This window comes from Artibeus jamaicensis, unplaced genomic scaffold (genome assembly GCF_021234435.1).
Source record: "Artibeus jamaicensis isolate MK-2021 breed Jamaican fruit bat unplaced genomic scaffold, CSHL_Jam_final contig_1015, whole genome shotgun sequence".
NCBI classification, from domain to species: Eukaryota; Metazoa; Chordata; class Mammalia; order Chiroptera; family Phyllostomidae; genus Artibeus; species Artibeus jamaicensis.
Window position 1 is genome coordinate 20730558 of NW_026521194.1, and position 17970 is coordinate 20748527.

The 17970-nt window shown below is 34.4% G+C and overlaps 1 protein-coding gene across 9 annotated transcripts in view; it reads right to left on the minus strand.

The window, feature by feature from the left end:
• Window positions 1-17970, minus strand: part of CARF (calcium responsive transcription factor) — a 45264-nt gene that overhangs the window by 18585 nt on the left and 8709 nt on the right. For all 9 annotated transcript variants that reach the window (XR_005085370.2, XR_005085369.2, XM_037165974.2 and 6 more), the window contains 6 exons: window positions 15672-15783; window positions 14971-15198; window positions 9852-9972; window positions 8694-8823; window positions 7433-7517; window positions 3769-3958 (listed from right to left, as the gene is read on the minus strand). Coding sequence is in view for 7 of the 9 variants with exons in the window: in XM_037165974.2 (XP_037021869.2) it covers window positions 3769-3958; window positions 7433-7517; window positions 8694-8823; window positions 9852-9972; window positions 14971-15198; window positions 15672-15740 (823 nt within the window). In the remaining 2 variants the exon portion in view is untranslated. The remainder of the gene's footprint in view (window positions 1-3768; window positions 3959-7432; window positions 7518-8693; window positions 8824-9851; window positions 9973-14970; window positions 15199-15671; window positions 15784-17970) is intronic.

The window sequence follows — 17970 nt, forward strand, 5'->3', positions numbered from 1 at the left end:
TCCCTCTCTTGCTTCCTCCCTTCCCCACTCTCTAAAGCTAACTAAATAAAATCTTTTAAAAATAAAGTTAATTGTAATATTTACCAAATATACCACATGTTAAAGAAACAAGTAACATTCAGTAACTACATTAACTGAATGTCAACTGGTATTTACATACATGATTTTAATAACAAAACTTACCATTTTATACATAGAAATTAACACATGCTACATTTGTTAATAAATATTAGTATCATTTAAAATTTTATTTCCTTTTATAATGATTTCCTTTTTCCTATTTGGGCTGTTAGGACAATATGATAACCGGTCACTAAGATGGCCCCCAATGATCCCTGCCTCCTAGTACTCATGTCCTCGTGTACTTCCCTTCCCTTGAACATGGCTAGACTTATTCACTTACTTCTAATGAATATAACTGAATTGATAGAATGTTATTTTTGATAACAGATTATTTTAAAAGTCTGTGACTTCCATCTTAGGTACTCTCTTGTCCTTGCTTGATTGTTCTGAGAAAAATCACCTGTCACATAGTAAGTCAGCCCAGTGCAGAGATCCACGTGGCAAAGAGTAAAATCTGCCAACAGCACCATAAATGCGCTTGGAAGCAGATCCACCCCTGTCCAGCTCACACGTTAGTTGCAGTCTTGTGAGCCTCTTGTGAACCTGAGGCAGATAATCCTCTCTTGGATTCCTAATGCACAAAAACTATGAGGTAATGTTTGTTGTTTTCAGCCACCAAGTTTGGGGTAATTTGTTATGCAGCAAGAGATAATACAAATAAATAGAAGTAAAAACTATGCAGTTTAGATTTTAAGTTGAATATTTTATACTAGGGTACAGCAATCTTCAAAAATATAAAATTGAAAGTGCAAATCATAACTTAAAATGTTGATAAAGCTGATGTTAAAATGTAAAACTTGTGCCCTGGTTGGTGTGGCTCAATGGATTGAGTGCCAGCCCGTGAACTGAAAGGTCACCAGTTCTATTACCAGTCTGGGCACACGCTACAGTTGCCAGTCAGACCCCCAGTTGGGAGCATATGAGAGGCAACTGATCAATGTAGCTCTCAAACATCAACACTTCTCTCCCTCTCTTTCTGCCTCCCTTCTCCTCTCTCTAAAAATAAATGAAATCTTTACTTTAAAAAAGTGTAAGACTTGTATTTAAAAGATACCATAAATACAAATGAAAATAGCAGTTTGAAAAACAGTATTTTATAATACACATATAAAAGATTAAAAGAAACACAAATGATTTTTTTAAAAAATAAAGAAACAACCAAACAGAAAAATGGGCAAGGGCTATGAACAAGCAATTCAGAAAGAAAAAATGGATGATAAGTGAAAAAATAAATAGTTGTTCAACTTCACTAGTAAAGAAGGAAATATAAATCAAAACAATAGTAAAACACTATTTCACAATCTTCAGATTGGCAAAAATAAAAATAACTGACATACTCTACAACAACTGACCCCACTGATCAATCTTAACATCATTAAAAGGTGTTACATATAGATAGCAATAAAAAGTACACAGAACCTATGAGGTATTCCTGCAAAATACTTTTATGAAGATTGGATCTTCATTTAGTCAAGCCTCTTAGATTTAGCAGTTTACAGAAAGTAGAGGAGATAAAAGAGCATGTTAACCTACATGACAGAGCTGGAATCAGCAAAATGCAGAATATGGCAAACTCTATATAACAAACTAGCTGAAGAAAATAGGACAGAAATTTTTAGATTAAAATAGAGTTAAGAGATATATTAACCAAATATAATTTGTGAACTTCCTTTGGATGTAAATTTGAACAAACCTATAAAAAAAGAATTATGAGATAAGTGGAGGAATGTGAACATTAGACATTTTGACATTAAGAAATTACTGTTAATTCTTTTAAAATATGATAATGGGATTCTCATTATATTCTGTGTGTGTGTGTATATATATATATATATATATATATACATAGAGACAGACAGACAGAGACAGAGTCCTCATCTCTTTAGTAGTAGATTAAGTGACATATCTGGAATTTAATGTAAAATCATCTTGGGAGTGGGGAATGAGGAAGTGGGCTGGGGTGTAGATGAGACAGTATTTACCACACACTGATAGTTGTTGAAACTAGATGATAGATACCTGGAGTCATAGGATTTCAAGTATTATTACTATTACTTTGATATGCATATGAAAATATAAAGATTTTTAAAAGAATGACAATGCTAAGTCATACAGTGAAAGTGGGAAAGGGAAATTTTCATGCACAGCTGAAGGAAATAAAAACTGGTACAGGTCATCAATTCTTTGTGTAAATTTCTGAATCTAAAAAGCTCAAAAAACAAAAATTTTTCGAACTCATTTACCTGTAAATCCTGACCTGAAGTTTAAGAGGTCATTTATACTCTTAATTTATTCCTTAGTGTTGACTACCCATAAAATATTACTTGTCTGATCATATGTTACTTTCTGTAGAGTATGCGCTAGAAGTATTTTATAATATTACCTTATTACAGTCCAAAAATACAGAATTCTAAAACACATCTGTACAAAAAATTTTGGAGAAAGGAGTTTTGAACCTGCACAACCACCTCTGAACTATTTGAAAGAATCTTACAAGGATGAAATAGGCATGATTCATAACACATTAATTCCATCTTAACACATATACATTAAAAAAAAACGAATTACATATTTTCAACAGAAAATGTATATTGTGGACCTCTGACTATAGCATTCTTTGTGATACTGAAAAGTTGGAGACAACCTAAATGATTATTTATAAAAAAAAATTGTGGTTTGGTCATATGCTGGACTGTTACATAATTAAATTGAGTTAACTGGGAGTGAGTGAAATTTTATATAATAATGTCTACAGTTTGCTACTTATATATATTTTTAAATATGCAATAAACGAAATATATTATTAAAAATATAAATATGTATGGGAATGTATAGAAACAGACTAGAAAAATACACACCAAATTCACATAGTGGCTGCTTGTGAAGAGGTAAGAGAGGGATTAGAACTAGGGAGGTGAAAAATGTTCCATTTCTTTTATAGAATATGGATAAACCTGAGAAGAAGTTACATTTATCTTTCTCTACTCTCTCTACCCTCAGAGGTCCAAGATTCCAGTTGAATAACCCTGAAATAAATCACTTATTTCTAGGTTCAGTGGGGACTGACTAGTCCTAGGGTGAATCTCCAGGAATTCTTTGAAACTATATTGCTTTAGTAAACATCAGTGTTTGAGAATACTGTATATAATACACCCGATGCTTGAGAACCCTAATATTAAAATTCTAAGTAATTCCTGATTGTATGCAAATTCTATAAAGTAACTTAAGAATTATAAGCTATATAAAATGGACACAAATTTGTACCACAAGATAAATGAAGAGAGAAGGATAGTCTATCTAGATTGGATGAAAAAACAAAAACAAAACCCAAGAGATGTACATACTTCAAATAATAAAATTACTTATTATTTAAATTTGTATTAAATAGTTCTACCTAGGATTTCAATATTTTTATTTTCTATTTTCGGCATAATATCTAGAGGAAGCATGATTTATTTAATAAAATAAATGCAATTTTACAACATAAAAATTGGTTTATTATATTTTCTTTTTTGTTTAATATACCTTTTATCAATTAACAATTATCATCTACCAAAATGAAAATGAATCACCTTAGGAAAACCACAGTTTCATAATGGATCATTGCTACTGCTAACCTTTTAAAATATTTATTTTAAAATGTACCTGCATTGACAAATGGAATTCCATCATATGGGACATACTGGGATTTCCACATCAAACGTGAGGCTGGCTTGGCTGGGCTTGGAGATTGGCGGGTCCCCCAGACGCTCTGTGTTTGCTGTTTGTGAAATGTTAAAACACTTTCTAATTCAGTCTCACTTACACAGTAGCCCCGGTATGAATCTCCAATTTTCTGCAAGTAGTAAAAATTAAATAACAAAATTGTTAGCAAATATGTTTCATTGTACAAAAAATTTAATGAAGTGATTGTCCTAGATGAAAGACTCCTCAACTCTCAAAAGAGAATGTCATTTCTCCCCTCAGATCAATGATCTATTACAACCAGTGGATCTGATCTGAATTCAACCAGCTTCATCAAATAGATATTGTCTAGGTATTTGTTTGGGAATGCCAAACTCATTGTCACAATGACTTCATCAAAATCTTGTTTGAGACTAATAATGCTTAGGGAAGATAGCTTGAAGAACATATCATATCCCTTCTTCCAGATACTTAAAATTCTACCCCTATATCTAACCAAATAAGCATAAAACTAGCCACAATGTACTGGTTCCCTGTGGGCATTCTTTACTGAAACTGATTTTGTAGGATGCCATCCATCTATTTTGAAAACCTATGAAAATTGTAGTGTTTCTCATATAAAGATTATATAAAATAATTTGTTCATTATATCAACCTTGTTTTCATGAAGATCCTTCTCTGAGAGAAATTCCTGTCTGACCTTAGCATCAAAAATAGATAATGGAATTTTTTTTGGTAGCTTAGGAAAATCAGCATAATTACCATATTTACTGTGTATAATGCACACTTTTTTCCACGTTTGAGGAAAAAATAAGGATGTGCATTATACATGGGCATAAAATACAATGGGTATAACAATCTCATTTATAATGTGCACAGAAATGTGGGTGCACATTATACACAGCAAAATATAGTACTTGTACCTAGTAGACACAAAATTTACTAATTAACTAGGTTTTCCTTTTTGAATGTTAATTCTGTCTCTCCCTCTCTCCCAAAGGAGTCTGAATCTTATCTCTCCCCATAGACTGAAAATTGTGAATCCCACCCGTCTTCCTTCAGAATCTTCAGATGGTGTTACAATTTTACCCCTGAGCTCCAGCGGAGGGAGAGCAAAGCAGACTAGAGCTGCATGAAGAGAGTCTGGGGCTGGAGGCTGGGTGGAGACAGCTGAAGAGTCAGCTGCCACATCCCTGTGCTCAGTCATTCCCTGTACTGAAGAAGCCACCTTTCTCCTGAATGCAGATGCTCAGATTGTAGACATGTGGCATGTGTCTGTGTGTGCATACATATACACATAGACATGCACACAGACATGCATGTAGTTCATTAAGATACACATTTCTTACTTCCATTTTATGACTTCATTCTTGTTTTTCTTTATTCTTTAGCTCCACTTTTAATTTCTATCTTGCTAATACACTTTATGTATTTTTCTTTTAAATTATTTAAAAAATTTTTCCCAATTGCAGTTTATATTTGATATTATTTTCTATTAGTTTCATGTATACAGCACAGTGGTGAGACAATCATATACTCTACTAAATGTTTCCCCTGACAGTTCCAGTGCCCACCTGGCACCATACATAGTTACTACAATAATATTGACCATATTTCCCATGCTTTACTTTGCATCCCCGTGACTATTTTGTACTACCAATCTGCACTTCTTTCACCATTTTTTTACCCAGTCCCCCAACCTCCCTCTCTTATGGCAACCATCAGTCTCTTCCCTACATCTTTTTGTGTTTCTGTTTTGTTTGTTCATTTACATTGTCTTTTAGATTACACATATAATTGAAATCATGTAATATTTGTCTTTCTGTGACTGGCTTATTTCACTTAGCATCCATCCATGCTGTTGCAAATGGTATGATTTCATTCTTTTTTATGGCTGAGTACTATTCCATAGTATATATATGTACCACCACTTTTTTATCCACTTGTCCATTGATAGGCAACTTGTCCATTTCTATAACTGGCTATTGTAAATAATGCTGCACAGAACATAGGGATGTAATATATTCTTTACAATGAATGTTTTGGGTTTCTTCAGATACACACTGAGAAGTGGAATGACTGGGTCATAACGCAGTTTCCATTTCTAATTTTTTGAGGAACTTCCACAAGTTTTTCCACAGTGACTGTACCAATCTCCAAAGAGGACATACAAATGGCCAAAAGACATATGCAAAGGTGCTCAATGTCTTTGAGTACTCAAAGGTGCCCCATAATTAAAACATTATGGGGGCAGGGGGTGGGTAGAGGTTGAAAAGGGTATGGGAGGATACATGGTGATAAAAATAATGTTTTTAAAAACCACAATGAAATATCATATCACACAAGCCAGAATGGCTATCATCAATAAATTGACAAACATGTATTGGTGAGGATGGAGAGAAAAGGGAACCTTCCTGCACTGTTGGTGGGAATGCAGACTGGTGCAGCCACTGCAGAAAGCAGTAAGGAGTTACCTCCGAAAATTTTAAATGGATATGCCTAGTGACCTATCAATTCCACTTCTCAGAATATGTCCGAAGAAACATGAAACACTAATTTGAGGAATCTATGCATACCTATCTTCATTGCAGCATTATTTACAATAGCCAAGATTTGGAAGCAGCTCAAGTGCCCAACAGTCAACAAGTAGATAAAAAACTGCAGTACATTTACACAATGCAATACAATTCCGCCTTTAAAAAGAAGGAAATATCAGCTTTTGTGACAGCATAGACAAACATGGACAGTATTACACTAAGTGAAATAAGCCAATCAGAGAAAGACAAGTACCATATAATTTTATTTACATGTGGAATCTAATGAACAAAATAAACTAACAAAATAAAAACAGGTTCATAGATAAAGAGAACAACCAACAACTGTCAGATGAAGGGGGATTAAGAAGCTGGATGAAAAAGGTGAAGGAATTAAGCTAATAATTCATAGACATAGAAAATAGAATGGTGATTACCAGAGAGAAAGGGGATGGGGGGAGAAGGAGAAGTAAGGTAGAAGAAGGTAAAGGGGGGACATGGAGATGGAAGGAGATTTGACTTGGGGTGGTGAACAAAAATACAATATACAGATAATGTATTACAGAATTGTCCATCTGAAAAATTATATAATTTTATTCACCAGTGTCACCCCAATAAATTCAAACATTTTTTAAAAACAAAAGAAAGAACTGGTGATACAGATTTGGGGATCATTTTTATAAAAGTGATAGTGGAAAGCCAAAAAAGTTAATGAGCTCTCCAAAAGATAAAATGTGGAGAAATAAAAAAAGGTTAAACAGTGAAATCTGAAGAATTTCCACTGTGAATATGCAAATAAATAGGTGCAAGCAAAGAAAGAATGGTCAAAAAATAAAAAGTAGAGAAACACGATAGCAAAGTTTCATGGAAGACAAGGGAAGAAATGATAGTGAGGTGAGAAGATTCATATGATCTCTGCTTTAACAGAACTCACAATTGCTAACAAATAAAAGACTAGATGAGATCAGATATAGAATAAACATGAACAAAATAGTACAGGTAGAGCCTCTGTTAGTCATATTAAAAGTGGACATTTTGGGATGAACTGTAGTTCATTAAGTGAAGCTGGGTAAGGATTATTTTTAACTTACCTCACAGCTCCTAAGACGGCAGGCCCACATAGGTGTGTTAGAAGAAAGTGGCTGGAGAGGGGCCAGAAATGGCTCTTCAAGCATTCTGGGACGAGGGGAAATAGATATAAAGACATATTAGAAGTTACACACACAGACATTCACATGGCATTCAACTGCTTTATTCTCTTTGCTGGTATCAAAGACAAAAGACTGAGATCATCAATAAGAAACTATAATAATGATGACAGATTGATCTGATAAGAATATTCATTATAATTTTATTTAATCATGACTATTTACTAACTGCTAATGAAAAGGCCCAGTTTAGCTCTTCCAACAAGTTCAAGTATTTTATCTCTCTCTAAAAGCTTATTTTATATTCTTATTATTATATAATTATTTTCATTTATCAAAAAATGAGCTAATAAAACATCTTCAGATGACTTGTCAAGAATTGCATGATATTATGTCAAGTTCAGTCTTAGAACTTGGGTCATAAGTATTATATTAATTTTAAAATATTTTCATAGAACAATTAAAAGAATATTAATAATACAGCCCTGGCTGGTGTGGCTCAGTGGATTCAGTGCCAGTCTGAGAACCAAAAGGTTGCCAGTTCTATTCCCAGTCAGGACACATGTCTGGGTTATGGGCCAAATCCCCAGTTTGGGGAGTATGGGAGGCAAATGATTGCTCTCTATCTCTCACACATCAATGTTTCCCTCCCTCCTTTCTCCTCTCTCTAAAAATAAAATAAGTGAAATCTTTTCAAAAAAGAATATTAATATAAAAACCATTATCTTTATTTCCCTAAATTAGTGTAAAGTGTTATTTTAAAGCAAAAGTAAAAGCTGAAATAAATGTTAACAAAACACATTTTAAATACTTTACCACAGAGGAATTAAACAAATAAAAATGTGATGAAACCATTAAAAATTTTAGGATTTTTATTCACCAGTGTCACCTGTGAATAGCATCTGGAAATGCTATCTAGAATAGCATTTTTTTAATTCTAAAAACTGTTAGTATCAGATGTTTTCAGGTTGCTCCAAAACATCACAGGAACGGTTTACTAAGTAAAAGCAGCACTTTGGATAGTCATACTTTCTAGAGTAGTCTCTTGTTGCCAAGATGACATTAAAATATATATTTGATGACAGTTTATTCTATTTCCTGGATTTCTGATTTTTTTCGATAGTAAGCCAGCTTTAGATGGAATAACTTAAAAACATTTCCATGGTGATAACAAAAGATAAGTTCCTCTTTCCTGCTGACTCACCTGGTCACTGTCGTCGTGGGCAATGTGAGGGATGCTTGTGGATGAAGTATATAAGCACTATTATTTTCTGCTAAAGCATCCACTCTCACAGTTGGTAAGTTTCTGTTGCTGGGTTTCTCTTCAGAGGCGTCTTAACCACAATAACAAGAACAAAGCAACATCAGTATCTTGAATAAGAGCCTGAGAATGTAACTAACTATAATTTACATATTTGAAATAGGACAGGGAAGATATGCTCTGAAACTAAAAATCATAAAACTTACAATGCTTTACTGGGAATCTCTCTGATAAACTTGTTTACTTTCCAATTATAATACTGACTACTAAAATAATGTAATTAAGAGTGGTACTTACATTGAACAGCTAAGATATGAGTGGTACAAGTAATTGTTATATGTATTAAGAGTTTCACAGTATAATAGGAAAATGTAAAACTGACTCTTATTTCTATACCATGTTTATTATATTTTCTTCAAACTATGCTTTTTTTCTTACATTTTAGTGACTATTAACAAAGACAAAAAGTCATAACACCAAGGTAAAAATATCTACCCTAAATCATTAACTGTGAATAGTGACAAAACAACATAACTATGATGTTAGACAAAATTCAAATAGATGAAAAAGCAAGGGAAGGGAAAGGAAGAGATTGGTGATATCATTAAATAGGTAAAGAAAAATAAAAAGAAACTAAAAATGTGAGTCTCATTTCTGAATTTGAAAGAACAAGAGGAAAAGAGCAAAGAGGATGCAAGTACCCTTAAAAAAAAGTACTAAGTCACACAGCTAACAACAACATTGATATAAATACAAATGTAAAATCTCCAATAGCTATTAGCCCATATTCTTGTTATTGTTGTTGTTATTATTACTGTTGTTATAATTAAGAAGAATTTATTTTACACTCACTGATCATTTGAGAGGAAGCAAGAGTCAACCAGCTTCATAGAATTCCAAAACGGAATACATAGCTAACGTAGATAGGAGTTGAAAATCAACTTGAAATTTACTTGGGCTATAAAACTTTTTCTACTTATTCAGTTCACAATTTTGCCCAAATAAATAAATTTTGCACTGACTTTGATAAGATGATTTTCCTAAATATACATTTCTTTTTTAAAAACATTCTAAAATCCCCTATGTCCAATTAGTACTCACCCTGAGGACTATTCATATCCACAAGCTGCCCCTGAGGTATAATCACTTGTGCCATTCCTGTCTGGGTAGATGGAATTACACGAAGCACCTGTCCATTTTCTAATGAGCTGGCAACAATCATCTTGGAAGCATTAAAAAAGAAATCAAATGCATAAGCCTACAGTAATTTAACAAAGTTATTAATTAAATTATTAAAGACATGCCTACCTCTTTGGTCAATACTATCACAGATGAAATCATCATTATGTAGATGAAAACACTGAGATACATAAAAACTTTTTCCAGTCTCACAACCGGTAGGTGGTAGAACTAGGATGAAGACAGGCAGTTGGACCGTATGTCCTAGGATCTGAACCACCTATGTCTCATTCATTACACAGGGGCAAGACCTAATGACTTAGTAATCTGAACAAGGCTCTAATTGAACTGAATATATTAACTTTTTTATATTTATTGTACTACCCAACAATGTTTGACCTATTTGTGTAGTAATCACCTAGATGATTTTAGTTCATTAGTTTAAAAACAATAACTTGTTATATATCTACTTAAAACAGCATTTGTTTTTTATATCTCTGTATTTATATATATCCTTTCTAGGTCCACAGGAAATACTACAGAGTCCCCAAAAGTCTAAAAACATAGAGAAAAGAGTATATTTATAATACTTTCTTTTCAGTTTAATACCTGAACCCATTGCCAGAAATTTAGAAGAATGTCAACTAAAAAAGAACCTGAAGTTTAAAAAACATTTGAAGATATAACTAATAAATTCATATTTGAAATAAGTTTATCCTATAGTTCTAGATTTTTTAGCAGCCTATAAACTTTATTACCTAACATACTACTTTCTGCAGACACAATTTTACTATTTTACCTCTACCTAGTGCAATTAACTCTCCTTATTCATTTCTGTTCCACTTTCCCTTCTTCCTTTTTTTTCCAGACTTCCTTTTTGCTAGGTGAAAATGTGAAAGCATTGATGATGCATGCCTGATAGAGACTGCATTCCTCCTTTTAAGGGAGTCATTTGAAAAAAATTAAATTAATAAAAACCCGCCTCAATAAATATAATCATAAACATTTTTCAGAAACTAAGAGAGGGGAGGAGAAGGTGCAGAGAATAAGTAGCATAGACAGTAGGTAGAAAATAGATGGGGAAGGCAAGAATAGTACAGGAAATGTAGAAACTAAAGAACTTGTGACACATGGACATGAACTAAAGGAGGGGAATGTGGAGGAGGGGGTGTGCAGGGTGGAGGGGAATGAAAGGGGGAATGGAACAACTGTAATGGCATAATCAATAAAATGTATTTAAAAAATTAAAAAAAAAGAAGAGCCATGGAGAGGTAGGGTACAGCATAGGAAATGGAGTAGCCAAAGAACTTACACGCATGACCAATGGACATGAACAATGGTATGGGGATTGCCTGAGGGAGTGAATGGTGCTGGGTGGAGACAGGCGAAGGGGTAAAAAGTGGCACAACTGTAATAGCATAATCAATAAATACAATTAAAAAATAAAAAATTAGAGGGACTTCCGCCAAGATGGAGGCATAGGTGGAAGCACTTCGCCTTCTCACATAACCAAGTTTAAAAACAACAAAGTTTTAGCAACAAAAACGCAGCCAAACCACAGAAAATTGAACTACACATAAGTCTGACAACAACGAACCCTTCAGCCAAACCAGTAAGAGGGGCAGAGCCAGCAGCAGAGCGGGGTTGAGCAGGAAAGATCCACCAGACTGACCCAGGCACTCGACCCAGGTGTGCCATCAGCCATGGACAAATCCCAGGTATGGAGAAGCGGGTGGACCCACTGAGGGCAAACCGTGGTCACACATTCGAGTGCAGATAAACTGGTGAAGGAGCTAGCGGTGATGAGACGAACTGCGCAGGCCCCAGTGGTGCAAAGCGGCAGAGAGAACCGCCATTGTCCCTCTCTGACCTTGCCCCCCACATACAGCATCACAAACCAGCGACCTGGAGGGCCCCTCTCTGACCACACCCCCACATACAGCATCACAAACCAGCGACCTGGGTGGCCCCACCCTGGTGAACAACTAAGGCTCCGCTCCTCATACATAACAGGCACAAACAGATAAAAACATGGCTCAAGAACAACTCAGAGCCCCAGAGCCGATAAATCTAAGCGATGAAGAAATAGCCAAACTTTCAGATGCACAGTTCAAAACACTGGTGATCAGGATGCTCACAGAACTGGTTGATTTTAGTCACAAATTAGAGGAACATATGGAAGCTAAACTAATTGAAATGAATAGAAATACACAGGAAACCAATAGTAATGGAAAGGAAACTGGGACTCAAATCAAAAGAGTGGACCAGAAGGAGGAAAAAAATGACCAAACAGAAAAGGATGAAGAAACAAGAATTCAAAAAATGGAGGAGAGGCTTAGGAACCTTCAGGACATCTTTAAACGTTCCAACATCCAAATTGCAGGGGTACCAGAAGGGGAAGAGGAACAGCAACAAGTGAAAGACTTATTTGAACAAATAGTAAAGGAGAACTTCCCCAATCTGGCAAAGGAAATAGACTTTCAGAAAATCCAGGAAGCTCAGAGAGTCCCAAAGAAGTTGGACCCAAGAAGGAACATACCAAGGCACATCATCATTACATTAGCCAAGATTAAAATGAAGGAGAGAATCCTAGAAGCAGCAAGAGATAAGGGGACAGTCACCTACAAAAGAGACCTTACAGGCAAGAAGGGGCTGGAAAGAAGTATTCCAAGTCATGAAATCCAAAGACCTACATCCAAGATTGATCTATCCAGCAAAGCTTTCATTTAGAATGGAAGGGCAGATAAAGTGCTTCTCAGATAAGATCAAATTCAAGGAGTTCATCATCACCAAGCCCTTATTATATGAAATGTTAAAGGGACTTACCTAAGAAAAAGAAGATAAAAAAGATGAACAGTGAAAGGACAGCAAACTCACAGTAATTAAGAACCAAACCTAAAACAAAAGCAAATTAAGAGGACAGCTAGATCAGGAGCAGAACCACAGAAATGAAGATCACATGGAGGGAGTGGAAGAAGGAGAAGGGGGGAGAAGGTACAGAAAATAAGTAGCATAGATGGTAGGTAGAAAATAGGGTAGAGGGCAAGAATAGTATGGGAAATATAGAATCTAAAGAACTTGAGACATGTGGTCATAAACTAAAGGGGGAGAATGGTGGGGAAGGGGGTGTGCAGGGTGGAGGGGAAAGAAGGCGGGAAATAGAACTGTAATGGCATAATTAATAAAATATATTGAAAAAAGAGAAACTAATAACAATTTGTGGAATTTATTAATATTCAAATAAACTATGTTTTAAATTATGACATTATGAGATTAACTAGAAATTTTAAACTGAATGGATAATTGATAAAATTAAGGGATTGAAGTTAAATTTATATGTAAATTGGTATTATGGATATGTGTTTTTAAAAGACTCCTTAGCTCTTAAAGTACACTTTTAGGTGTTTACCTGGTAAATGATATTAGAGCTGTCTGGAGAAAGTCTGGCCATTGTTAATATAATGAGAACAGTTTGTGCAACATTGATGTAAGCTAGCAGCCAAGGAGAGTGGAATGTGCATGCATAAACAATGATGACTTCATTGTACTAGTCAGTGGTAGCAGGAGACACCACTGAGTTAAGTAAGCATGTGTACTCTGTGGCCATCGCATTCAAAATGACTGAGAAAGTAGAGCAACAAATCTGCATCAAATTTTGTGTTAAGCTTGAACATTCCTCTGCAGAAACCATTCAGATGATTCAGAAGGTTTCGGGGGATGATGCAAGGAGTGAAGTACAAATAAAAGTGTGGCACAAATGCTTCAAAGATGGTAGAGGATCTCTTGAAAGTGACCCATGTTCTAGAAGGCCTGCAACAAGCAGAATATCTGAGAATGTTGAACATATATGGGTTACAATCAACAAAAATTGGTGACTGACAAGTGTGAGAGCTAGAAGCTGATCTGAGGATTCAAATAGTGTCCAAAATTTTGGGAAAAAAAAAAAAAATAAAAAATAAATAAAAACATCTTTTTTAGGAAAGGGATTATGGGTGAAATCCTAACACTTCATACATTTAGACTGCTTGATCTTTCTCTCAGAACGTGCAGACTTGCTAAATGTTCTAAGACCAAATAGAGTAAATGTCAAATAACAGTATAAATTACAGAAGTATTTCATACTAGACATGACATATTAAAATGTAGTTGGTTCACATCTAAATTATTTATTGCATATTAACCTCTGCTGGTGATGCGTGCAGTATGGCTTCAGAAGCTTACTCTTACTTTGCATTTCAGTCCTTAAGTAGATCAAGAAATTTGTTGAGTCTGAATATACACAAAAAGTGCTTGCCTACACTTAGCCACCTCTCAACCAATGACTCTCAACCCCAGAATTCAGCTCGATTATATGGGAACAAATGCACAGAGATTAACTCTGTAATGCCCTAGACTAAAAACAATAGAGACAAGGATTAATTTCATATAAAATGGTTGATCACTTGCAATAATTTATAATCAAAGTTCTGGTTTAAAAAATAATTTTTGAGAGCTTCTGGTCAAGATGGCAGCGCAGGCAGACATGGCTCACCTTTTTGCACAACCACATCAAAATTACAACTAAAATATAGAACCACCATCACTTAGCGCTGTCAGAAACTGAGTTAAATGGAAGTCTGACAACTACAGAATTAAAGAAACCACATCCATCCAGACTGGTAGGAGGGGCACAGATACAGAATGGGCTGATTCCAATGTAAGTTAGTAGTGTAAAGAAATTGACTGGGTGAAGAAGGTGAAGCGATTAAGAACTACACATTGATAGTTACAGAACAGTCACAGGGATGTAAAGTACAGCATAGAGACTATAGTCAATAATACTGTGATAACCATATATGGTGCTAGATGGGTACTGGAAATATCAGGGGAACACTTTGTAAATGATTATCTAATCACTATGCTGTACTCCTGAAACTGACACAAAATAATACTGAAAGTAAATAGTAACTGAAAAATTAAACAATAGAATAAAGATATCAGGTCATATACTAATATAATTTAATAAACAGCATAAAACTGGTTATTTATAAAATATACTCACCATTTGTGCATTAGAATCCCCCAATGACTGAAGTTCATATTGAACAGGTTGCCCATTTTGGTCCACTAGGTGAAATTTCTCTGTAGAAAGAGTCTGTGCTTGAGTCAGGGGCCCTGGTATATTCTGTGATGTGAGTGAATTATCTGCTTCATGAGTAGTGATGGGTAAAACTCTATCAGAATTATTTTGTCCAATGGAAGGATCCCTGGAGTCCATACAGGTTGGATGCTTTGCAAAATAATAATAATGAAAAAAATAAACAATCATTGAGGTGTTTGTAAAATATAAACAAAATAACCTTTAAATAATATTTATAATAAAAATGAAATGTCATTCATTTTTCAGTTAATTATCTACTTTACACTTGGCAAGAGTTGTCAGTTCACAGACTGATACAGACAGAAAGCAGTTCTTAAATAAATTGTTGATTTTTATTATATTTTATTTCAACCTTATTAAAATAAAACTGTCCACAGAAATGCAACCTGAAATTATAAAATGTAATTCAACATAAGAAGCTTTCTTGTATATAAAACTTATGAGTATACATAACCAAATGTGATAGAACTATGGATAATAAAATGTTAAAATTCTCAAATACATTAAGTATAACATATTCCTTAAGCATAAAAAGTTGTTAAATGGCGTGTTGTTCTTTAGAATGGGAAAAAGTTCCCAGTTGACTCCCTACCTCAAATTACCTGAGAATGTGTTTTTGAATCTTCGGAATCATTATGATTGGCTGTTAATGAATCATTAGGCTGTTCCATGCTGACACCATATTCAATTCCATTTTCTTCTATTACTAAATAGCTGAAAGAGTTCAAATAGCTGATCAGCTAAAGCTCCTAACATTTTTTTAAATCTCACTTACTCTATTACAGCTGTCCCAATTTCCCCCCTTTGCCCTCCTCTGACCAGCCCACCCACTGCTCACCCAGTCAATTCCCACACTGCCGTCCATGTCAATCATGTATGTTCTTTGATCCCTCCCCCTCCTTTCCACCATCGTCCACCACTCTCCTCCCTGCTGGGAGCTGTCAGTCTGTCATGTTTCCATGTTGTGTTTTGCTCTTTAGTTTATTTTGCTCATTAGATTCCTCTTATAAGTGAGATCATATGGTATTTTTCTTTCACTGACTTATTTCACTTAGCATAATAGTCTCCAATTCCATTCATGCTGTAGCAAAAGGTAGATTATATATACAGATCTGTTACCATAATGTACAATCATTCCCCTCAATAACTGCTTGACAAGCTTTGAAAATAAACAAACATGTATTCCAATAAGTGTGAGCCACTAAGGCCTAGTACAGTGATTTGCAACTGTGGCGATTCTGTCTTCTCACACATTCTTCTACCCTGAAGTATATTCAGCAATTTCTGAAAACATTTTTGGATGTACGGAGGCATGGGAGGGTTGCTACTGACATCTAATGGAGTATTGCTAAAAATCTTCAAATGCACAGGACAGCTGCCATTAACAAAGATGTTAATGTTACTGAGGTTTACTAATCCTGGCCTACTATACTGTAGTAAGTATAAAGTACTGAATTATCTTTAAAAAAAGTTTTGTCTTAAAACTGTAGTGAGGTCAAAATGAAACTGGTAAAGACTACCACTGAACATGTATGTAATAAACTGCATAGAACCTTTGAAAAACCTATCCCTGTATTTTTCAAAATACAGCATACATATTTTTTCATTTTAAAAATTTTATTTTTTAAATTAACATGCATTAAATTAAACTTTCTTGTATATGAACAGTTCTATGAATTTTAACATACATTTCTATGTAACCACCATCGCAACAATCAGGATATATAATAATTCTAATTACCCTTAACCCTAATTTAAAGTTATATCTTGTACTTCAGACTTATTTAGTTATATATTTGAATACACTGAAAACTTATTTTTCTTTGATAGTATACTCACATATAAACTTATAAAATTAACCATTTCATAAAATCTATAAGGTTTGGCATTGTTTATCCCCAAAATATTTTAACCATTTGAACTCAAATATAATTGGCTGTAAATCATTCTTATTTTTAATATGTAACTATAAAATATCTTAAAACTGCTTCTCCTTTAAGAATTTAAATTATCACTTGTTATTCTAATCTAACTTGTCACAAAAATTCCAAAAGCCTATAGTTACTTCTCGAGCTATAAGAGAGCAATTTTATAACTTCCTGTTTTGTCTTGAAGTTTTTACACCATATATATTACTTAAGAACAGTATTTTTTTAGAAAGGGTTTAAAAAATAAAGGTGATTCCACTAAAGACAATATTGCATATTAGATACAATAAAAGGCTCACTTGCTAGAAAACAAATAATAGGAAATTGATCTAAAACAAAATCTAAGAAGTTAGTTACATAAAGGGCAGTTCCCATAAAACTGTCCGCTGATCTCTCAAAGGAAACTTCACAGGCTAGAAGGGACTGGAAGGAAGTATTCAATGTGATGAAAAGCAAGGATCTACAACCCAGATTACTCTTTACAGCAAAGCTTTCATTTAGAATGGAAGGGCAGATAAAGTGCTTCCCAGATAAAGTTAAAAGAGTTCATCATCACCAAACCCTTATTATATGAAATGTTAAATGGACTTATTTAAGAAACAAGAAGGTCAAATCTATGAACATTAAGATTATAACAAACTCACAACTATGAACAACTGAATCTAAAAAACAAAAACATAGTAAGCAAATGACTAGAACAGGAACAGAATCACAGAAATGGAGATCACATGGAGGGTTATCATCGGGAAGGAGCGAGGGGGAGGATTTAAGAAGCATAATTGGTAGGTACAAAATAGACAGGGGGATGTTAAGAATAGTATAGGAAATGGAGAAGCCAAAGAACTGCTATGTTCGACCCATGGACATGAACTAAGAAGGGGGGATTGCTGGAGGAAGTGGGATACCAGCAGGCACAGGAGGACAAAGGGGAAAAACACCAGGCAACGGTAATATCATAATCAATAAAATATAC